At 32.1% G+C, this 25397-nt stretch overlaps 1 protein-coding gene across 1 annotated transcript in view; it reads left to right on the forward strand.

Annotated features, from left to right (window-relative positions):
- Positions 1–6421: 6421 nt before the first annotated feature.
- LOC129231836 (V-type proton ATPase 16 kDa proteolipid subunit c-like) overlaps positions 6422–25397 on the forward strand; it is a 63748-nt gene continuing 44772 nt past the window's right edge. The window contains exon 1 of the mRNA XM_054866217.1: positions 6422–6657. Coding sequence (XP_054722192.1) covers positions 6585–6657 — 73 coding nt within the window. The 5' untranslated portion in view covers positions 6422–6584. The remainder of the gene's footprint in view (positions 6658–25397) is intronic.

The following is a 25397-nucleotide window of genomic DNA, read 5'->3' on the forward strand; positions in this document are numbered from 1 at the left end:
TAATCTGTTCCAAGTGCCCACAACCCTACTAAAGTAGTAGTTTTTCCTTATTTCCAGGTTAGCCTGAGATTTGAATAGCTTAAAACTATGACCCCTTGTCCTGCTTTCGGTACAAAAATTTAATCCATTAACATCATTCATTTTGATAAATTTAAACAACTGGATCATGACCCCTCTGATCCTCCTTTGCTCCAGGCTATACATATTAAACCTATTAAGTCTGGTATCCTTATCTAAATCTGAAAGTCCCCTTACTAGTCTAGTTACCATTCTTTGAACCCTTTCCAATACACAAATATCTTTCCTCAGATAAGGCGAACAAAACTGCACAGCATACTCCAAAGGGGATCTTACTAAACTCCTATATAAAGGCAGAAGAACCTTCTTAGATTTGTTTAAAATAGATCTATTGATAAACCCAAGCATTCTGTTGGCTCTGCTACTTGCAATGCTGCACTGTTGACTAAACTTGAAGTCCTGTTTTATTAAGATACTCAGATCAATAACATTTTCTGCCTGACTATAATGGTTGAACCTTGTAAACGATAACTTGTACGCTTATTTCCATGACCTAAGCGTAGCACTTGACATTTCCCTACATTAACTGCCATACCCCACTTATCCATCCACTTAATGATATAATCTAAATCCTCTTGAAGCTGTTTTACCTGTTCTTCATTTTCTACAATCCCCATAACTTTTACATCATCAGTAAAACAAGTCATGCTTCCAGAAATGTTCTCATTGATGTCATTCATAAAAATGATAAACAAGAGAGGCCCTAAACTGAACCCTGAGGAACCCCGCTTAAAACATCACTACATTTAGAATGATTTCCACTCACAACTACTCTTTATTTCCTTCCAGTCAGCCAATTTCTAACCCAAAGTAAAGTTTTTCCTCCTATTCCTATATCAGCTAATTTGCTGAGAAGAGCAACATGCGGTATGTTATCAAAAGCTTTTTGAAAATCAATATAAACAACATCCACACACTTTTTGTCATCTAAAGCCAAGGTAACCTTGTCGTAGAAATGCAATAAATTAATGGCACACGATTTACCTTTCCTGAACCCATACTGCAAACTAGTCAACAGACTATTAGTCTCTAAGAAATTCATAATATTAATTTTTGATCAAAGTTTCGAAAATTAGCCAGTTTCCATTCCTCTGGCACTGTCCCCGAGTTATAAGAAGCATTGAAAATATTTCCTCCCTGGAAAAAGCTGCATAATAGCTTGTGTCTTGCAGGGACGTAACTAAGTCATTTTCGAGCAGGGGCAAGACCTCGTTTTGGCGCCCCTCCCCATAAAAATAAATATCAAAAAGTTATTATTTTAAAAATATAAATTTAAATTAGGCAGTTATAAGGAGGCCGCATATATGTTGATAAGCCTATAAATGCGACTTTTACGTAGTTATAAGTTTTTATACAGTTTTATCACTGGATTGCATTTTTTAAAATTTCGATAGTGGATAAAAATCATTAAATATTTCATTTATTATTTTACATAAGAAGTTTTTCAAGGAAAACTATTTTGTATTTCCACAAGAGAGTAATTAACAACTTGTTGCATTATTTTGTTTTTATCAGGTGGCTCTGCCCCCTGCTTGCTGACGCATACCAACCCCCAAAGATTGCTTCGCAACCTTATTTGATTCGCGAAGATTTAAATCGTCTGTCAGAAGGAATCAGATTGAAAAGCACGTTACGAGTTCCGTTTCGAACAAAGTGAAAATTCCCCTCTCCCTCCCATAGAAAATAGAGTTTTAGTGAAGAGCTAATTTTTTGAACACAATTCCACTCCTACCCGAAAATATAAAAATAATTTGATTGAAATATGCATATAAGAGATGATAGTTGGAAAAAAAATGCTTTGAAGATTATTTTCCCTTGTTCTAAACTAACTTGAATCAACTTCCACAGCTATAGGCACTGGTGTTAAAAGGGCTCCTGAGCATTGCAAAACAACAGTTTTGTACGTTTGAAAAACTGCTTTACGTTCGTAGTCTCTAATAATATGTTTTGCTCTTTAGCTCCGGACTGAACATAGGACTTCTATCTTTAATAAAAACCCTTATACCTGCTGTTCTAGTTTGTTGATAAAATTATTACAAGCTTTATTTGATGCAGAAAAAATCTTTTTGGAACAGCATGAAATATTAAGGGATGTGAGAAATCTTTTATCCCTTGAAAGGCAATTTATGTGAAATTTTAGCTTAAAAAATTAATTACAAAAAAAAAAAAAAACTAATAAGAAATTTAAAGAAAACAACCCCATGTTCAAATCCTTGGGGCTCGAAGTAATTTTGTACAAAATTTTAAGGCTAAATGCTCTGAGGTATCCTGGACGTAGGCCCGCCACAGGCATCTTTTCACAATTTCTTTGACGTTACTTTTTTTTTTTTTATGTATCGAGATGCGAATTTAAAATTACCACTTTAAATGAAAACAATAAAACAGAAATGCTTTCAATTATTTATTTTAAGTATTTATATTATACTACTATGAAGAAATTTGTAAGGAAAATAACAGTATTCAACAATATGTCACAATAATGTGTGAAATAATTTTTACTCCAATGAAAAATTTAGTGGGCTATTTGTTTTTGTTTCTCACGTGAAATTAATTGAATATTGCTACTACACTTAGTATATAGATTTTGATCCGACAACTTACAAGCTCGAATTGAACAAATTGTATTATTTAAACATTACCTTGAAAATTTTATATGCAACACATTTTAATTGTCGCAATCTGTATAGTTAAATATTTATTATTACAAGAGCTAATTTTTATAAAGGACGCACGTTCCCCACCTCTGGTATTTAGTTATACATCTGAAAAACATTTTTTGGAATAACAGATATCTATTCTGCTTCATATCAAAACTCTTTGTATTAACCTTTAAAAAAAATATAAAAAACACAAATCTTAAACATATTAATATTACATTTTTACACAGTGAGTTTTCTTTCCAGGTTATTTCCATTTACAGTACAACCTTGTTTATCTGGACTAACTTGGACAGAAGGCAATTTGAATAAACGAAAATCCGGATAGTACGGATAATAAGCAGTAATTAATTCGCAAATAAGAAGACTTATCTTTTATTAGCAGGGAGAAACGATCTTTTGCAGCAAAATTACATAGAATTGTTACTCGGAAATACTTGGTCATTAATAGTTCAGCTGGCAGTGGTGTCAGACTGACACTCCAAATACGTCACGTAGTTCATTACATGACTATAATTTGTTGCACGACCTATATATAGCAGTTGTGTATTTAATCAAAATAGGCGAATATCTGGCACATTTATAGTTTCGTTCTTACTATCATTAATTTAGAATTATCATTTTAGTGAATATATTTTTAACTCTACAAATTTGATCCGGATAAGCCGGACGTCTAGATAAACGGGAGCCCGATAAATGAGGTTCTACTGTAAATATAAATATGCATCAAAAGTACCAAAGCAAAATTTGAGAGGTGTAAAAAATAGTTGATTTCTAACACATTAATTGAAGTAGATGATTTAAGCATATGTAAAAAATTGTGTGGGCGGCAAAAATATGTCGAAACTAAGTCTAAAATTTCTCATTTTAGCTGAATTTATCTCTAAAAACCTTAGTATTTTCTAAACAAAAATGGGCACCCTCTCGCACTTTAAATTGAATCTCCATTATTTTAGTGCGAGATTTTCCCCCCAAGAATGAGAAAAATTGTAAACTAAACTAGGCCAGTGGAACAGTGTAACGATTTTCCCTTATGCCAATGGGGTAGACAAGCTCTTGTCATTGTAAATAATAGGAAGACATCATGTTGGCAGCTTTATGACGTTAAATTGTACAAAAATGACATTTGAGTATTTCCGCTGTTTTGTACTTCTCATAGCTTTGCTCCTATATTCCTCCTCCGAGAGGGAGGTTCTTTAAATAAGATATAACAAGTACTAGTCACTCTAAGAAAATACTTACATGCTATTTACTGCGCCATCCTCGCTCTCTTTCGGTCCATCTTTACCACTCTTTATCCCATTAAACCATGCAAGCTTTCTGCCTGCGCCCGCACTGAGAGTTTTTTCTTTTATACTGCAAATAATTTGTTCTTTTTTTTCTTTTTTTTTTTACAAAAACTAATTTGAGCATTTACTTTGTCAGTTTAGCGCCCCCTAACATCTGGCGCCCGGGGCACAAGCCCCGTCTGCCCCCCTCTAGTTACGTCCCTGGTGTCTTGCTAGTGTCAACTGTTGAGATACAGTTATCGTTAAACACACTGGAAAAAAGTAATTAGGAACATTTGAAATATCTCTCTCGTTTTGGATTAAATTTCTATGCTCATCAACCAATGGCCCAATTTTACTATTTCGAGCTTTCCCAGAATTAGCACAAGCAAAAAAATCTTTTAGGATTCCCATCAATGTTATCTGCTAACGTTTGATACAATTCCCTTTTCCGAATCCGTACCAAATACCTAAAATTTCGTTTTGCCTTACAATACTGGAGCCTATCTGCACTCTGACCAGTTTCCTAAAACTGACGAAAAGCCGCTTAGTTGTAGTTTAGAGCTTCTTTAATCTCCCTGGAGAACCACATGGGCCAAATTTTAGTACTAACACCTTTTCTCCTAAATGAAACATAATCCCCAACCATTTTTGCCAATTTTTCCTTAAATTCCACCCACTGCTGATGTACGTCAATATTTTCCAATCCTGACGAAAAAACCTCTTTCAAGCTCTGAAGTGCAGCAAAATCAGTGTCGCCGATTATGCGCAGTATCGGCCATTCGGACGGGGGGGGGGGGGCAAGGGGAACCCCCTCTCCCCCCCCTTGTTATGATTTAGTTTTTTTTTTTTTTCATTTTAGGAACCAGAAATGGAAATTATAAAAGAAAAAGAGCAGAAATGTCAAAATTTTCAGAACATAATTGTTTGTTGTACTTTGTATATCTGTTTATGAAACATTATTTAGCACAAGCAGTAACTTTTAGTTTATGTATTCATTGCTTAGATATTAGTAAATCAATTGTTTTACTTAAACAAGCCATACTTGTTCAATGAAATTATTACCATATGCTTGTGACATATCAAAATACTTTGGGGTAAATAATGTAAGTCTAATTCATGTCTAACTGTTTCTTCGGAGAAAGTTATTGTGTACAAAATTCATCAAAATTTTAATAAAAACGTGAGTTAAGTTGTTAGATTTGCATCAATTACCACTCATCTGCTCATAAAACCAGCCCTAGCTAAAAATTTGTAATTTTTTTTCTCTCTCTCTTTTTTTTTTTTTTTTCATTTTTTTTACTGCCGCTAAAATTCCTATGGCTTTCAATTGTCATTTTTTTTGCCCTCCCCCCACCCGTTTTCAGTCCTAATAGCCGCCTCTGATCATGCGTAGAATTTATAAAGCCTTTCGACTGTGCAAAGAGTGCTGAGAAAGTGAGAAAATGAAGAGAAAATGTGAGTTTTCATTGGTTTGTGGATAAGGAATTAATAAATTTAAAATCTGGAAAATACGATGAAAAAGAAAGAAATGAACGGTTCATTTTTCAAAATAAAAGCATTCAAAAGACATTTTTCGTAAATAGAAAAATTCAAGTCCGGATCTGCGTATCCGCAGATCCCGCAGTGGTAAGGGTCCTGTAGGGACTCACTGCTGGCCTCTGGGTCCCCACAGTTTTCGTTGCAGGAGGAGGGGGGCAAATATTTAAAGATCCGGGCCTAAAAATGAGTTTATTAGACGCAAAAATACTTGTTTTAATGGACGCAGGAGTGTCGAACGCCATCTGCTATTCGGATTTAGGACCCATTCTCATCTCTCTCACGTTAATGTTATATACCTGCCGGGACGTCACGATAATAGAGCCCATTTGTAGACAGGTCCATTTATCAAGTTGTATTTATGAGCAAAACAGAATGATCCTGATTAGCATGCAAAAAGTTCAACTTTAGGGACTGCGCTCGAGGTTCAAAGAGAAGAAGGGTGAGAAGGGAACTTTCAGATGTTGTCACGGGGGTGCGAAAAAAACTACGTAGTGCAACGTAGTTTTTTATGGGGTAGTACTGTAAAGGGCTGTACTGAAAATACTTTGATTTTAAATCATATCAAAGTTCTTCTTTTTTGCAGTGATGAAGTCATTTTTTTTGTCCCTGTATTTGCTTTATGACCACATAGAAAATATTTCCCCATTTCTTTAAGCTAATGAGAAATTGAATGTTCTTTGAAGCAATGACTTTGAATCTAACTATAGTAATTATTCTGTTATTGTCATTTTTAACCCATTTATATTTTTTCTTTTATAAAAGATTTAGATTTTTAGGGGATTTGCCACTGTTACAAGGTTTTTCTTCCGCCAGGGATCATTAAAGATAAAAACGCTAGGAGACGTTTGGCAACAGATCCGCCTTCATCTGATATGTTCCTTTTCATCATATGACGAGGGTTTCTGCGCCAGCCATCTTGACTTTACTTTGGCTGTGGTCTGTCTGGAATAAACCGTCTGGGATATAAGTGATCCACGATCACTCAAAAAATTTCTTTTACGGATACACCAAATTCAATAATAACACATAATCAACCAATATGGATGCCGAAAGCCCGGTCTATTCTCCTTTCTTCGGAGTGATGGGAAGTGCCGCAGCTATGATTTTTAGCGGTATGTAATATTCATTTTCATTAAATATTTCAGATTGTAAGAATTGTACTCGTATGTTGGACTAATAAGAAGCTGTTTATTGATTGAAAGACATCGAGGGCTACATTAGATCTATTATAAAAAGAGCCCAATAATGTGTATTAATTCTATGATATGCTGCAGTAAAATAGTGTGGTATTTAAATGTCACTTTTAAAAAATACAGCGAGTCCATTCTTTTCTTATCAGTCACATATTAATGTGTATGAAGCAACAATTTCGTGTCAAACTTACAAGTTTTTACAAATAATATTTCGCATAAAATGTTCACAATATGCTCGATTTTTTTTGTTGCTTTCCAAGAAATCAAATTCAATCATGTCAGAAAGTTCAAATTGCTAAAGTATGAGTTACGAGTCCTGCTTTTAACGCAAAATAATTTCACGGCAAAATATATTTCAATCATCGGTTTAGCCCATTCAGAGTGTTGGAAGGGAAAAAGAAAAAATTGGATGAAAAAATTCTCGGCATGACTCATACCATTATTTACTAATGTTAAGGGGGCGCTGTATGAACATCTCATGCTTTTGGAAGTCGATGCTTTGTCACTGCTGAAGGGTTTTCGTGATTGCTGATTCGCATTTAAATATTTTAGACACATTTTTTTCTGCATGGGATTTTTCCCACCTTAGCAAATACCGCGCGTTTTTTTTTTTTTTTTTTAAATTTCTAGCTTTCTCCTAAAATTTATTATTTACGACAGCTAAATTAAACGCACAAAAATACTTCTCATGCTCCATTTAACTCTTGTATAAGTACTAAAGATCAAATCTAAACATAAAATGAAAAAACTCCGACATTGTTGAAAGTTTTCGTCCTTTAGATATGCTAGTTCTTTATCTTGCTGGTATTATGATACGAGTAATATTCTAAAGAAACATTATTAAAAATCGATGCATTTCTCCCCTAAATCTTATTTCGCCCACAATCGAGTTGACAGTGGAGGAAAAGCAATTGCGGAAGGGGAGGGGGAGTAACAGGTTAATAAACCCACGTGTTTTAGGAGGGGAGGGGCTGGGGATGACAGCAGTTATGGGTTGGATGAAAACATCAAACAAGCACTATATTCAGCAAAGTATTACCTCAGAAACTTGAAATTTAGCACTGATATTATGTTTACATAGGCAAAAAGTTTTTTTTTTGAAAATTCAGCTCTGTAAGAGTTCCAAAAAAAAAAAAGTCAAAATGCCTTTATAATTAAATTTTTAAAACCATCTGTGATCTTTCTTAGGTGGTTAGATTAGTAAAACAAGTGTTAATTATTATCGTTACTCATAATTATTATCTTTACTCATAAGTGTTATTTTATGTACTTTTTAATGATCTTGTCAATATGCAGTACTGTATAGGACATAAGCAGGGAAATTTCTAGGGGTATAGAAAGTTTTCCAAGATGAAAGGTACTCGAGGCAAGATAAGAACACTCTTGGCAATATTTTAATAGTATTCTCTAATGGAAATGTATATTTAGTTCACTCTTAGATTTAAAGTTTTTTTTTTTTTCAATATTGTCTCCTCAAAGCAACAGTAGGACATCTCACTGTTATTCCTGAGATTAGATGTCCTACTGTTACTTTGAAACGACAATAGGTAAGACAAAGTATACTATTCTATGCAAGAATAATGACCAAAAAAAAAAAACTAGTAGTCATAATAATTATCATATACATTTGTAAACAAACCTTAGAAATATTAGATAATTATAAAAAAATCATGAAGGTAATGTAGTACTGTCGAGTTCTCCAGTTAATGGGACCACATTGGGACGGGACCACTTTGGTCGTAATAACCCACTTGTGCGATTAAGCTAACAGTGCAGCTTGACCAAACACGCTATGTAAAGCATTTAAATCCCCTTAATATTATTGTGAGCCCCATATGTGTATATATATATGCATAGAAAGAAAACTTGCTGTTTATGAAATTTTTCCATTAAAAAAATGAATCGAAGCGAATAATGTATTATAATCGTTCAACATGTTTAGACCAATAACCATTTTAGTTATTCCTTTGAGTCAGTAGTGATTCAATTCAATAACCAGAAGTAATTAAAAATGTGAGAGTGAGAAAATAAGTACTAAAAACTACTATAATCGGTCCTTAAGAATTCCAATTAAATATAAATTATGTATTTTAATACTTTTTTGAAAACCATTACATATTGAACATGCTTACTGAACTAAAGAAATTTGAAATTACAGTGAAATTTTGATCTTTGCTGCTACAGTGTTACCATACAATGGAAGTTTAGTAAACCATTTTCTCCTATTAATATTTCTGGTTACAATTGAAAGTTACAAGGAACCCTTACTAATTTTTATTGCACTTATTAAGTTCATTGATCCTTTTGAAACTATCTTCAAGCGGGCAATTAAAATTTTTTTTTCCCTATTTGTTCTCCTGTTCCTTGGTCCGATTCAAGGGATTTTTGGTCCTGATAAGCAAATAATATTAGGCTTGTGTAATGGGATTTGTTTTGGTTCTTTAAGGTTTGGTTCAAATTCCGAATAAGCAGCTTGTCGATTGAACTGGTAGTCCAATTAAACGGATTCCACTGTATTTAAAATACCCATTTTCAGATTGTTGCTTGTTTTGACCACGGATGGGATGGTCGTGGTGTAGGGGCATGACCTCACATCAGTGTTCGAGGGGGGTGCAGTGCAGATCCTTAATGGTTGAGAACCCTTGGTATAAAGCATATAATTGGATCTGAAACATCCTTCATCCCAAAAAATGATATCCAGGGATGTCCTGACTCCTGACACACTGAAAAGCATTAAAATCATCAATTGTCACTAGGGATGCACGGATAGTGATTTTGCCGGATATCCGATGCCCCCTCACCTGCCGGATTCGGATATCCGGCATTTCGATTGCATTGCATGTTCGCATATTTTTCTACAACGCCGTTTCAAAACAAGAAATCAAACTTGTTCCACATATCATTTCTTTAAAAACATGTTAAGTACATTCAAATGTACTTTTTTAGAGCCTCTATATTTTAATTTAGGAATTGTGGATATATAAAATGAAGCATTAAAATATTGTTTTATTTCGACAGATTTTTTCGAAAGAGATAAACTTTCGGAAAAAATTAATTCTGTATGTAATATACACATGGTTGAAACTTTTAATTATTCATAGTTAAAATCTTAAAGGTTCATTTTTATTACAGATAATACATGTGTAAAAATTTTCTAACATACAAGTTAAAAAAGAAAATATTAAAACAGGGCCAGTTTGACTCAAAAAATAAATAAACTTAAATAATCAACTGAAAATTTTACTTTAATTCCAGAAAACAAAGATTCACTCTCTCTTCTCCCACATCAACCCTGGATATCTCTCACATTTTTACCAGATAACGGCCCGGATATCCTGCAAAAAAACTGTCAGATATCCGGATCCGGAGTGGCTTGTCGGACCGGATACCTCATAGTTCTGGATAGTTGAAAAATCAGCCGGATACCGGATATCCGATGCATCCCTAATTGTCTCACCACAAGTGGCATTGAGCCCCTGCGGGTGGCAAAGAGATATTGACGAGCAAAGAAAGCATGTGACAGAGTCTCACTAGTTTTGAACATGTGATTTTTGTAAATTGTTCATTGAATTTTTTAACATAAATTGGCTTTTTTTCCTTGAGAATTTTTTTTCTAAATTTTAGATTTGCATTTATATGCACACCTACGGAATGAAAATATTTTAACTTGGACTTTACCCAATCCCTGCCTCATCGGATACAGGGTCGGCCGCTCACCCTGTGTAAAAACTGCCGTGGCCAATGCAGGCTCGTCGAAAGAAAGAGGTTCCTAACCATTGAGATGAAATTAAATGGAGAGAGTGAAGCTTTTCATTCATGAAACCAGGACTCTAAGTCACGTGATAGATTTTAAAGCAAAGCATTGTGGAAGAAATCTGTTTTCTTTCGCTTGTTTCACGCAAAGCATGCCAACCATTTGTTGTTGTCGAGTCCTGTGACTTGGGGTATTTGGATCAGCTTTTCCTAAGCCAATGATTGGACTTGCTCCCTACATTTTAATTCTTACTCTTAAGTTCCTAACTGGCTTCGATGATCCTGTATGGTCACGGCGTTTCCAGCAGTTTTTGCTTTGACTGAATACGTGTCTGTGGTTTTTCCAGGGGCAGAACCCTGTTGTTGCGCTTCTCTGTTGGGCTCTGGTGCTTCAGTAGTATTCAGGTTCTTTCCCTTAGTCAAAAGGGATTTGACTTATATAGTACTTCAAGAAGCTGCTGTTATAATTTATTTTACTAAGAGATTACATGAACTTTTAAGTTACTCTTAGATGGTACGCGTAATACTTCAAATAATCTGGCAAGATATTTTTAACTTTCCATGGAAGCTTTGTTTCTCAGCATTCTGGCGTTTAAACTAAAGTTAAACTAGTGAAAATATTTCCTCATAGTTACCATTATTTATATGCTTGAATGAAGCAAAGAAACCAAAATATTTTTTTATTGTCAACAAAGACCCACCTTCTTATAAAGCATCCTTCACTAAATTTTTCATACAATCGAGTCCCAACTTACGCGTAGGCGAGTGATGCGTTCCAAGTTGAAATTTCGCGTTGTAGAGAAATATTACGTGTACAATTTTTTAGAAACGCCAAATTCTTTTAGACACTGTTAAACACCCCTTAAACTGCTTTAAAGTATTCCTCAACTATACATTACTTTCTTACATAAAGAACTGAACTTTTACTGTTTTCAAAAAATAAAAAATAGCCGTTTTATTCAGCATAAAATATTTAAAGTTGCATGAAATGAATGATCCATGGGAGGGAAAGACATAAAGTAAAACAACACAGTATGTAGTAATAATAAAATGCTGCACTATAACACTGTACAATAGATACAGTAATAATATTCATAAGTTGAAAAATAACGATGGTAATGATTTATGCTCCTTTCTTTTTCAATACATTTTTAAATACGGTTGTTTCGCCTTGTCTTTTATAACGTTTCCATTTTATGACAACAGCCTCTCTTCCTGAATTCTTTAATCCACAGTACAAGAGCAGCTTCCATTTTCATAATACATATTTATTTTGCTTAGACACTATTCTGCAATTCAATATTGAAACTTAGTTTTGAAGTCTTAAGTTCTGTTCTTTTGACTTTTAATTGTACTTATGAAAGATTCACTCATACTTATTTTTGTGCCACCGTTGACGTTTTGTAGTTATTCAAGCATATCGAAAATCTTAACCCTTTTTTTTGGCAGGAACTTTGCTTTTCTTCCTATCTTCAAACTTTGAAAGAAAAAGCACGCGAGGACACAAAAGCGTCATTCTATTTCATCAAGTTTAATAATTAGAATGAAAAAAAAGAAAGATGCTGAGTGGTTATTTGATGCACTAACAATGCGATACGTAGAGTAGTTTGGTATGAGAACTTTCGCTGCTGTCAGTGATGCTAAAGGTATGTAATAACGTTCACGAAATCAATATTTAAGTAGCCAATAAGGAAGCAGATACCCGATACTTCCTTCTAAAAAAAATCGTGTTGTCAATGAGGAATTCGCCTTAGCTCTGAAATTCTTTACTTGTAAAAAACTTGAGTTATAGCCGTTTCGCGTAAGTGGGGACGTGTAGCGGAAGTCGACTGTAATGCTCAATTTTTAAAATTCATTTTAATCAATATTCCTTCTTAAAATCCTTACATATTTTAATTTTGTAGAGTATATATATTTTTAAAATTTATAATATATTTGCTAAGCTTTTTATTTCTTTATTTAGTATCATAATTTTCATTATTTATTTGGAATGATAATTTTGAACTTTAACTTTTTGATTTGCGGCACCCATTGAAGAATTTTGAGTGAAACGGTTTTGAGTCTTTTTACTTAAAAAAAAAAATTACGAAGACCGCATTGATTATATATAAAAGTTGACCATGCAAAACGTAGAATATATACAAAATCCCAAATGAAATGATAATTTCTTGAATTCTTATTTTTTATGTGCGCTTTACTCATACGAAATGAACCTCTTTTCTGCCTTTGTTTTTCATGTTATATTTATTGTCTTAAAACAACTCCAATATTTTAATTGCACCCTCTTCTATGAGAGTTCAAACACTATGTAATGTTGTAAGTTCTATGAGAGTTTAAACACGGAAATAAAATATTTGTTTTTTTTTTATCAATAATCAAATTGCCTGAATTAGTAATTAATCCTATTAAAATAGCTAAAATTTATTAAACATGTTTTAAAAAAAGAAAAAAAAATCTGACCCGATTTCAAGCAAGTTTTCCTTTTTTTTTCTTTTGAAATATATCAATTGTTCCGAAATATAGCAGTAGTTAAACTTTCTTTGAAATTCCTTTCTGATCTGAACTGTTTTGTTGTAAGAAAATCAAGTGGAAGGGTTAGCCACAAAGCTCATTACTTTTGACCACTCTTTGAATGGAACTAACTTGCTCAGATGTTTGCAAAAAGTGTTCCTAAGGAGAATGGACCTCCCAGGGTGTCTGTTATTCTTCTCTCAGCTAGGGGCTTTTTATTGAGGGAAATGAGGGATTAGTCGTAAGATTTTTGACCTTTTGTAGCGAGTTATCTTTTAAATACTTTCATATTAACTGCACTCAGAGTGATATTTAAATTCCCAGAAGTTAGGATAAAAGGACCAAACAGCTAAGATATACCTGAGTTTATTGGTCGTTATTGAAGTGTCACAATTAGTGATGTGGATCGGGTAAATACCCAGTGGGTAGGTAAATATTTTTTGGGTATTTACCCAAGGCCTGGGTAAATACCCAAAAACTGGGTATTTTATAAAAAATGCAAAAAAGTGAATGAGAATTTTTTTTAAAAATCTAAATATGAAATAATTGGTAAAACTGATATATACATATGTATTACACAGTTTATAATATTTTTTATTGAAAGACTTGATGAAATCATGAAAGAAACATATCGTGAACCAAAGAATCTTTCTTTTCAATGCCATAATTGGAGAAGTATAAGCAATTCATTATGAACTTCAGGATTTCAAAATTGCAATCTAGGTTAGTCATATCCAAAATGAAAAAAAAAAGGAAGCATGAGGGATGTTTGGAAGAATAAACTGAGAAGTTATTAAGACACTATGGTGTTATTTTTTTTATTGATATTTAAGTGATAACATGGAAAATATAGAAACAGTTTTCACATTAATAAGCAAAAAAAAAAAAGCAAAATTTTCTTTTCTGTTGCTTTGCTCATTTGCATTTGTTCCCCTGTAGGGGTGGGAAGGTAAATATTTTTTTGGGTATTTATCCGTAGGCAGGGTAAATCCCCTAGTAATTGCGCATTTTGCAATATTTTTTTAGGTAGTATTAAAAGGTGATTATTTTCTTTTTTAAACATAAACCCCAAAATAAAAGATTAAAAATTTTAAATGTTTATGTATATTATGTGTGTGTGTGTATATATATATATATATATATATATATGTGTGTGTGTGTGTGTGATATAGACTACACCTGAACAATTGAACTAAGTTTGGAGGAAATTTCTGCATAAGATATAGGTAAATAAATAGTAATAATAAATTGAGCGACATTTCGTTACATTTTGATGTCACGCAGGGATATATTACTGGGTTATAAAAGACTAGGACCTTAAAAAATTGATGTTTGCTTTTTTTTTGTAACCAATTAAGCTTTTTTTCTTTTTTGTAGAATGGCTTTTTATATCTGAAATTTGGCTATCAACGTTGATTAGGCATATCCAACACATTTAATGTGAATATCATATTAGATTGCTAAGCTGTTTCACACAATAATTCTTTAAATATGTAATCAAAATACAATTTTTGGGCAAAAATTTATTGTTTTGTATATGATTGGTTGTATATATACATAATGGAATACATACAGAAAAGTATTTTAGTTGAATATAAATTTTTGGAATAAATACCCGGGTATTTACCCATTTTGGGTATTTACCCGGGTATATACCCTGGGTATTTACCCCTAAAAATAAATACCCGGGTATTTTACATCACTAGTCGCAATGTATCAAAAGGTACTGAAGAGTACTTTTTATTCTCTTAAAGAAGATCATCTGCACACTTAAAGTGTTTTTGTCCATTCATTTCCCTTGCTCATGTCTTGAGTCTATCAGTCAATTGTTTAAAGAATGTTTTGAGGCCTTTTGAAAGGCAGTTCATCTTACATTTACAAGTTTTGGTTTCTCAAATAAAAGAAATTTGATATACTAAGTTAGAAGCCAAAAGAAAAATAAATAAAATAACTAATGCTACAAAGAATTATTACCGTTTGTCCTATCTTCTATTATTTATTTTCCCATTATGTACTGTATGCTGTAATAAAGGTTTCAATACATATTCGCAACCTTGTATTTTTATTAAAGCACAAAATGTATTTAAACCGGTGCCTAAAAACTAATAAAGTGAAGTGAGTTTGGAATGTAAGGTCAACAGCAAAAGCATTAAAATCCCGATAGCAAAATGGGGAGAAAAGTGCTATTACAATGTAGTAAAAAGCAACTCCGTTATCTGCGGCATGCGCATTAAGGGTTTTCGGGTTGATCATGGAATGGGTTAAACATAAACAGTTATAAATTACAAATATATACTAATTCTGTTCTGTGTATCCATAACAGTTTTATAGTGAGAAAAGCAGCCAAATAGTACTTTGGTTTACTGGGAAATTACATTATCTTACTGCTTGCATTATCAAAGTTAGTGTTTTCATGTGGGATACTGAACGTAAAAAGCTGTTAAAAAAATAGCATTCAAGTTTAATTTTCTAATATTCTTTTGTGACAGAAATATTGGATACTTTAATTTTTCCCCATTGGGGGAAATAAACCCTTTCAGAGAAGTTTTTTTTCTACGAAACTTTTCTGACTACCCCCATCTCTATTGACACCACACTGAAACTTTTTTTGGGGATTTCCACAGAGAGTCACGCAGTTCATATGCTCATGTATAAGTCAACCTCCCGCAGCTTATAGGTGAAAAATGTGGGACAAATCAAACACCTGCATATTAAGGAGCCCTTACTTTGTGAAAAAAAAAAAAATCAGGATCACTTTGCTGCAATCAGTTTTTGTAAAGGTTTCGTTTTCGTGGTTACAATTTTGTTACTTATTGCTTTTTGAATTAATCTGAAAAAACTTTTGCACTCCAGCCATGTTACATTCATTTTTTAAAAATCAGCATAAATTTTCTCTTGACCAACTTTGAGGAATATTTGCGAACACTGCACTTACTGCTGTCGGTCTTTTGGTGTAATTATTTAAATCTTTATTTCGCTTTCAGAATGTGTAAATACAGTTGACTTGTTTAATGACTTTCAAGGGACCACAAAAAATCATGTTCCCTTAAACAGCATTTTTCTAAACCTACAGTGGATGATCCGGGACCGTAAAAGTAGTCTTTAAATAGTCATTAAGTAGAACGTCATTGTACAGTTAGCGTTTTTTAAAGGGTTGGATTAAAATCTGGAAAATGTTCACCTTTCTAAGTTTTTTTTACAAAGAATTATTATTGGTGAAAAGTATAAGAAAATATGAAAATAATATAATATAAAAAATATAAATCATTGTAGACTAACTAGCACAGTGGGTGGCTTGTGACTGGAATTTATGGGAGTGTTGTAACTCTCCAATTTTAAGCATACCAAAAGTATGACTAGAGATATAGTAAGGGTTTTTCTCAAGACATCAAATACTCCTTGACATTTTTAGAGAAGTGAAATTATGATGTGAACTAAGACCAAAACTGATCAAATTCTGTAGAAAGTCGTATCTCCTATGGATGAAATAGGAGAGGTTTTTAGCATTTAGAATGTTTAAAATATTTGTATTTAATAAAACAACAAAACATTCAAATGTACAATAGGCTCGTGCTACAATGCATGTTTTTTAAGAATCCAAATTTTAGAGCTAACGTAAATTCCATGCCAGCAACACAAAATTTTTTGGAAAGGAAATGGAACGCTTAAATATCGCCACCGTTATTTACTACTAAATATTGGCTTTGTGAAAGTTTTCCCTTTAGCATCACTGAAAGCGGAAGTTTCCCCGCATCGTGCTAGTCTAATCATAGTATTGTTAGTGTTTACAAATATAACCACTATTCTTTCATTCATTTTTTTCATTTTAAATATACATTTGATGAAATATGATTTCACCGAGGCAAAGGCATGTTGTTTATCTAAAGTTTATGAAGAAGGAAAAAGAACTTCTGACAATTATTGGATATGCTTTTGAACAATTAAAAAGTGTGTTTGATATTATTTTATCTACTGTGCAGTACTATTATAGTACTGTATTTTATTTTTACTACACACTATACATACCGCACTGTTTCATTTTATGCCTCTCTCTCCCGTTGCTTTTGTGCATCCTCACAGTATTTTATGTTGTGTGAACTCGCCTTTTTTTAATGAAGGAAAAATTCAGTTCTTTATGCAAAAAACCGTAATATAAGGTTAAGAGATTTTGAGCATGGGTGCAAGACCTTCCGTCTCAGGACGGATTTCCGTCTTGGACAAAATTTCCGAGACGGAGGTCGGGACGGAAAGAATTCGATTACTTTCCTTCAGTTTTTACTAAAAAAAGAAAAATTGAGTGTTCGAAAAATATGCTTTAATTGCTGGACCTTTCCATAACCACGAATTTGCATGGACATTCTCTTGATTTTCCGCCATGAGCTTGTTTTGTTTGCAACGTGCTTTTGGAGGTGTGTGTCCTTTCGTTTTTTTTCTCATTTGCCAGTTCATTAATCGCCCATACCCTTCCCCCACCTTTCTTTCTTTTCTGGTTCGTTCGCGCTATCTTGGGGAGACTTTCCGATCAAAACTAATTTATGTTGCAAAAGTGAAAATCTTATGTTCCAAGCGATTTTATTGCTGCAATAAAAAGATTTAAGATTGGCAAAAAAACTAATGGCTTGGAGCCCCGATTGCTTTTACTCCTAACATCATCCAACATCGTCTAAAATTGCGTTTTTGGAACTTCAATTTCAAAATATAGCCGAAGGAGAGTTCTTTAACTCCGTTCCTTCGATAATGCATTCAAAAAGCGTGTAAATGTTAGGAAAGAGGGAGTACAATTTTGTTTTTAAGGCTTCAATTTCGGGGAGAGCCAGCGCCCCCTCCCTCTTTCTATAATATTTTTGAAGATCACCCAATATTGTGATTTTGGGACCCTGAACGTCTCCTTTCCTTGAACTTTACCAAAATGACCTATCATTGCGCTTTTTAGACTTCAATTTAAAAAAATTGAAGTTTTTGAATTCGGGGAAGGCCCCCAGATCACTTATTATTGCTGGTTTTTTGGAACTACGATATCAAATGTCTTAAATATTACAATTAAAACTACTAGGTCCATATTGTTAGAAAAGTCAAAAGTGAAAAGTTCAAAGTAAACACAGATTCCAAAACTGCCATACTCAAAATCTACAACATTTATGATCGTAAATTTTTACTTAAGCACGCATGTGGGGGGGGGGGGGGGGGGGCTCAAAATATTTTCCGTCTTGAACACATCACCAAACTTGCAGCCATGATTTTGAGGCATTTTTACATCTGTCTAAAATAACTGGGTACGTTTATAAAAAATTCGTATATACGCATTTTTTCACAACTTGAAATTTTGACTAATGCGAGTGGTCCTGGAACGCATCCCTTGCTTAAGTTAGTAAGACTCAACTGCATTTTTTGAAATGCCAATCCCATTTTTCCATGATGCTATTTTTTTTAATACAAAGTTTGAAAATATGCTTAATTAAATTTAGTGGAGTATGTATGGTTTTTAATGGAATTATCTTTTATGAAAATATCTAAATATGGTGAGGTGAAAATTTAAAACAAATTTGAGTGTAATTGTTATTTATACATAAATTCACCTTTGAGTAAATCTTACAAAATGTTTAAAAATAAATAAAATTCCTTTTGATACATAAAGTTGCACTTGGGTCATTCTATCGTGACGAACATAACATTCAAAGACTGTTTCGTTGCATAACATGAGTTTTAAGCATCTAATAATCATTTACTTGTGGTTTTGATGAATTTTGTGAAATAAAACTTTTGTGTAATATTCATGCAATAAAACAGTATAAATCACATAAATTGATTTTTGAAACTAAATTACTATAGTGTGACGAATGTAAAATTTTTGCAACCTTGAATTTGTAACATGAAATTGAGCTCTCATTTTCTCTAAAGTTTAGGTAAATATCATTGAAAAAACAATGCAGTGCTTTATTTTCATTCCTTAACTTTACTTTTCATGCAGAATAATACTCATTTTTCTTAAAATGTGACAGAAATGAGAATTTCTTAAATATGACGTCCAACAAGCGTAACTGTGACGAACGTAACTCGGAAGTTATGTTCGTCGCGGTTACTTAGTCCATTTTAGAAATAGACACGTTTAGTTTTTTAGACCATTACCTATCTAAATATTAATAAGTAAGCACTGATACTTAGACTTAAAATTAACACTTCTATCAACAAATTTTCACTATGAATGAAATAAATGCTTTTTTTATAGGCTTTGTGCAAAATTAATTTTTTCTCCTCTGTTTTGAAGTGAAACTTTTTATGCGAGAGCTTTGAATTTCTGATCTCCAACCATTTTGTGTGACGGAAGTGACGTAGATGTTTTTTAATTGCTGCCAAAAATAATGAAAAGTGATAGTATTTATAAATTTAGTTTTATTAATGAAAGTAACAATTTAATTTCAAGACTAAACGTAAGTAAGCATAAGCATATTTGGATTTTGGTCACTGTAAACGTTTCAAATAATGCAGGTTTTCGAGGGTTTCTTTGATTCAAGTAACGTCATCAGTTTAAGAGTGTAATTCACATTGCTAAGGTTTTTTGCCTTGAATTTAGTTTGTTAACCTTTACTATGAAAATTAATTTCTTGTTATAATTAATTTTTATTGTTTTGGCTACAGCTAAAAGGTGGATTTAGAGTTATTAGTTTTCTTATAATGTTTATACTTTTCTGCATTAAAATATACAATCATCTTGTGAATATGCCTAAGTCAGGTGCAGAAAGAACAAATCTTGGCGGGAGAGAAAACATACGGGGGAAATAATAGTTTAGAATGTAGAAAAGAAAAGTTATTTCAATTATGAGTCTTTATAACACACTTTTTGTTTTTAATCACTCACAAGCATAGCTTCTTTTTCCAGAAAACTATCAAGAAATGTATAATCTTCTTTATAAAATAATTTGATTACAAATGATTTTACCAAATCATTTGTAAAGATTTTTGTTTCAAGACGTTTCTTCCAGGAACTTTTTGACTTTCATTTCTGCCACAGTAATTCCAATATTATTATTTAGCAAGACTAGCTGCAGGCCCGGCATTGCACGGGCTACTTAAATAAAAAGAAAGATGTTCAGTTGTTGTTTTTGTATTACTCCTACATCAGTTTCTAACGCGTTAAGGAACAAATAAATGCAGGATTTTCAGAGCACCTGTAAAAATATTTTTGGCAAAAATCTCATTAACCTTAATAATAGTATAGTAATCAATGATAGAAGTTGAGTATTTTCAATTTTTTGCACAAAAGATGAAAATATATGCTTTATGAACTATAATCTGTCACGTTAAACTGAATTACATCTGATAGACTATATCTGAAATATTTATGTACAATAACAATCGGCTTTTTACATATAATGACACACATTGCTTGGTTGATTATGTGAAGCTAAAACATCAAGCCTTAATAAGTACCAACAAGCTTTAATATCAAGTCAGCAGATTCCAATTAAGCTTTAGTTAAAATCATTAAACATCACAAACTATTTTGTTCAGCTCTGTTTCACTTAAAGAAATCCAAACTATCTTAATTTAAATTGTTCTTTTAGCTATACGGAATGTATGTAAAAGTGTATGTAAGTATGTAAAAGTAAAAACAGGAAGGAAAATTCTGGTTATTATTCGAAAACTCCATGAGAAGGGGAAAAAGTCCTGTAAAATATAAGTAGTTACACATCCTAAATTTACCAAAATATGAGGTTGGTAGTGATAAACTTACACTGCAATAAAGGAACATAACCTAAAGAAATAACTTTCATATCAGGGTTTAAGCTGCGTTCAAAAGTTCTTTAGCATAAAAGCTAAAATTGAGGGGAAAATGTTAGCAAAATGCTAAAATGTTACACATTCTCATATATTTATATATGCCTCAGTGTGTTTCATCTCCAGTTGGAAATAAAATTCATATTTCATCTGTGACATCTTTGAAGAAAGGAGTACAACAGCTATTTTCTTAAAACATAAAATAAAAAAAGAAAACACGATTGATGTTTAGAACGTTGTAGTCTCCTCCTCCTAATAAAGCAGTTTTTGGGGGGACATAATGCTAGATAAGACTAATAGTTATTGAACTTAATTGTAGTTTAAACATCTTAACTAAGATTTAAAAAAGATTAAGTTGATTATCGCCATACATACTTCCTTTCTAGGATTATAGATTTCTTCTTTTTTTTTTTTTTTTTTAATTAATTTATTTTTTATTTGAGCAAAAAAGCAAAAATGCATTGCTTTATTTTCGCAATTTAGATAGTGTTTTCGCATTATGCGAAAAATGCGACCGTAGCGGAAACCCTGTTTCATATACTGAAAAGAGTTAAAAGCAAGAATCTAAGAAACTGCCATGTCTAGCATTATGAGGTGATTCATACCATCTCAGATTTCCTTCAAAAAATTAACAATTTTGTTCTTAAGTTCAGTTCTTTTTCTGTGGACCCCTAAAGGTTTATGTGCAACATTAAAATCTTAGCGGATTTTGGAGACATGGAAATTGCTATGTGCCGAAACTCTTTCCGAAAATAGTTTGCCTCCAATTTTTTTATGATCGAAATATAGAAGGGTCTAACTTAATGTAATAAATGATAAATTTGCGGCAAGTAGTTGCCCCAAGGTCAATGAAAGTCACTAAAAAGTGGTATTTTCGACGTTTTTTTTAGCATTTTTGAGGTTTAAAAAACAGCTTGCACCTTTCAGTTGTCACGGCAAAAGTAGTGTCTTTGAAAGACAAGTAAAAGCACTTTAAAAAAAGTATAAATTATTGATGCAGGTTCAATGTGCTTTGAGTTATGTTAGGCCGAAATATGGAAAATGTCACATTTTGCCAATATTCAAACTGTCATAACTTTGCGCGAACAACATATTGAAATGATTTTTTTGTCATTATTATACTTTATGTGTAACTACAGCAGCAAAATTCATTGAGGCAAAATGATTTTTTTTAATATATTTTTTAAAATTTAGTTTATTCCTGTAGTCTGGATTTTTTCCTTCTTGATACTACTTGTCTCACTTACTGCTTTTTTAATCATATAATTTGCAATGTTAACTGATATTTTAATGCTGTGACACTTATATAATATTTTTGATATTTATTTAGTTTTATGCATGGCATTAATTCCATTTAGTTGAGTCTAGGGACAGTTGATCCCACTTTTCTGTTAGAGCTTACAACTTTTGTTAAATTCAATGTCACATGTAACATTACATATTTAGAACAGTCCCTTCCCCCTCAAAATGCTATGCCATTTTTAAAATTTAGATATTAGAATAACACATTAAAAAAAAAAGTTGGTAAAAGAAGAAAGTCTTCTTTATACAAGGGGACTTGATGCCAGGCTGAGAAGACATGATCCTGGGGGAAAAATGAGTTCATAAGTGTTTTAAATTCAAGTCAAAATTATATTGTTGCGACGTGGTTATTACTTACTCATTAAAAAAAAACCGAATCTTGTGAAATAAAAAAACTAAAACGAAACAAAAACAATATAGATCGTGAAAAGTAAAATATAAATATTAAAAAGACATTTAAAATTTAGCTTGCATACTATTACCGGCTAGTAAAATTAGTGTTTTAACGTCACAAACTACAACAAATATTTAAAATTAACACCATCAATCAACTAAATTTTAGCGGTTCGAATGAAAATAAAAAATTAATTTTCGAATTTCAAGAATGATTTTGGAAAATTAAAGCATCCGATAATCTTGGTGTGTAGTAGTAGGGTAATAATTGTTTTGGAATATTTTATTTCTCAATTTTCTCTATATACTTGATCAAAATTGATGAAAAAATATTAGTTTCTTTAGCAATGTTAGTTCTTTCTTATTACAGTTTTTTTTTTTGTTAAATATTAGTTTTATTAGCTGTTGTTTTTGTTTGTTTTAGTTTTTAATTTGATATGATCACCTTTCTTTTAAATGAGTAAATAGCAATAATTTTAAATAATAAGTGTTTTACTTGCATTTAAGAAACTTCTAAGAACATATTTCTTCCCAGGATCAAGTCTACTGCAGACTGAGATGTCTCCCTAGTACAAAGGGAGACTTGATCCTTTAACAACTTTTGTTTTGTTTTTTAAAATAATATATTCAACTCTATAAATTTTAAAACAAGCATCGAGTTTTGACGATGAAAAGATTGTTCTAAATGTGTAACGTTAAATGTTCCCGTGAATTGAACAAAAATTATAAGCTCCAACAAAAAACGGGATCAACTGTCCCCAGACTCATTTAAATGTTATTTATATCATGCATTAAACTAAATAAATATTTTAAAAAATCATATGTGTCACAGAACATTAAAATATCAGTTTATATTTTAAACTAGATATGATTAAAAAAAACAGTAAAGTGAGGCAAGTAGTATCAAGAAGGAAAAAATCCAAACTACAGGAATAGGCTAAATTAAAAAATATATTATAAAAAAAAATTAAAGCATTTATCCTCAATGGATTTTACTGCTATAGCAAGACACATAAAAAAGTATAATAATGATGAAAAAATTATTTTAATATGTTTGCACAAAAAGTTATGACAGTTTGAATATCTAAAATATGACAAATATGACAGTCCATACTTCGGCCTAATGTTACTGAAAGCACATGGAACTTGCCTCAATAAATTGTAAATTTTTTAAAAGTGCTTTTGCTTTCCTTTTAAACGACACTACTTTTGCTTTGACAAAGGTGCTGAAAGGTGCAAGTTGTTTTTGGACTTAATGCTTGCACCTATGTCGAAAATGCCATTTTTTTGTGACCTTCATTGACCTTAGGGCAACTACTTGCATCAAATTTATCATTTGATGTACAAAGTTAGCCCTTCTATGTTTCAAACATAAAAAAATGGAGGCAAACAGTTTGTGGAAAGAGTTGTGGTTCATAGCAATTTCCTTGTCTCAAAATTCTGCTTACTTTTTGATGCCTCATATTAACCTCTAGCGGCCCATAGAAACCAAACAACTCAACTTTAGAATAAAAAATTCTAAATTTAGTCTTTTAATAAAATAAGTAACAGTTGGTATTTTTTTGGTGATAATCTGAGATGGCATGAATCACAGCAGTGACCCTATCTCAGATTATTGCCCTTAAGAACGATGGCTGTAAAAATATCAAAAAAGGTAGACGATAAATAAAGGTTATGTCCGAAAAGAGCAACCATTTAACACAGTTGGTTGTTTTGATGACGTCAGTTCCACTGAAACAATTGTTAAAATGTTATTTATTGACATAAATGTAAAATGGCAACAAAGAAATAGTAATAATTGCTTAGAATAAAAGAGAAACGAAGCTGATTTTTACAATAAATTTCTAAACAAAAAATTGCTTTAAAGAGTAGTTTTAGGATTTATATCAGAATAAAAGATAAATTAAACTAATTTAAAATAAAATTCTAGATAGAAACGTTGTTTTAAGATTTGGACAGCTGCCGAAAAAATTCCCTTTTAAAACAATTATTAGAATTTTATTTTCTCACCCATATGCAAAATGACAACAGAAAAAAAAATAAATTCCAGAACAACGTAGTGTTAATTAACATTGTCATGGCAGTGTTTAAGTCTCCCGCATAGTTCCCTACAGATTTTGTTGCAGGGGGCATCAAAACTTATAAATCCAGGCCTGCTTTTGTGGAGCTAGAGAGGTGAAAAGTTCAAGAACAGGAACATTTATAGCAAGTTGTTAGGTTCAGGCAGGGGGCAATATTTAAAAAGTCATTAAAAGGATCTGTTTTTTTCTGGTTTATGTTTCTATATGTTCTTCTCTCGCTTATTTTTTTGGTGTAAAACCATAGCATTGGTCTCACTTGTATGAATCCAAAAATATGTTCAAATTGTAGAAGATTTGAAAAAAAAAATCTTGGAAGTGTTTTCTTTCACATACAAATCATATCTCATATCTTTAATTAGGAAGCACACAGATGCAATTGAGATTGGAAATTAAATTAAGTGTGTTTATAATGTAGTTAATAACGAATAAATACCTTTGTGTTTGAAAATTAAATGAATTACTAACTTTTTATTGCACAAAAATTGCAAATTGCTGGTAAATTTATTGATAATTTATTCGGAGTGGTTTCATTTATTGGACAATATGCATTGTTTATTTCTTGCAGATTTATTACTTAACGGTTTTTTCCTGATGGAATTATGTAATAAATTTAGATGCTAGGTGTTATTTTATCTTGTTTTGTTAATTCCCTTTTTTCGCTATTTATACTGTCTTCGGTTCCACCTTTTTGCCTTCCTCGGATGACTTTTCATCCAAAAGCTCACACTTCTTTTCATTGGAAACGAGCATCCTTGTAACCCCAAAACAAGTGTCTGCAGTAATTTGCAAATTTTGTGCATTCAAACGTTAGTAACTCATTCATTTAATAGTTAATGAATGATT

The sequence above is a fragment of the Uloborus diversus genome, chromosome 10 (assembly GCF_026930045.1).
Source record: "Uloborus diversus isolate 005 chromosome 10, Udiv.v.3.1, whole genome shotgun sequence".
NCBI classification, from domain to species: Eukaryota; Metazoa; Arthropoda; class Arachnida; order Araneae; family Uloboridae; genus Uloborus; species Uloborus diversus.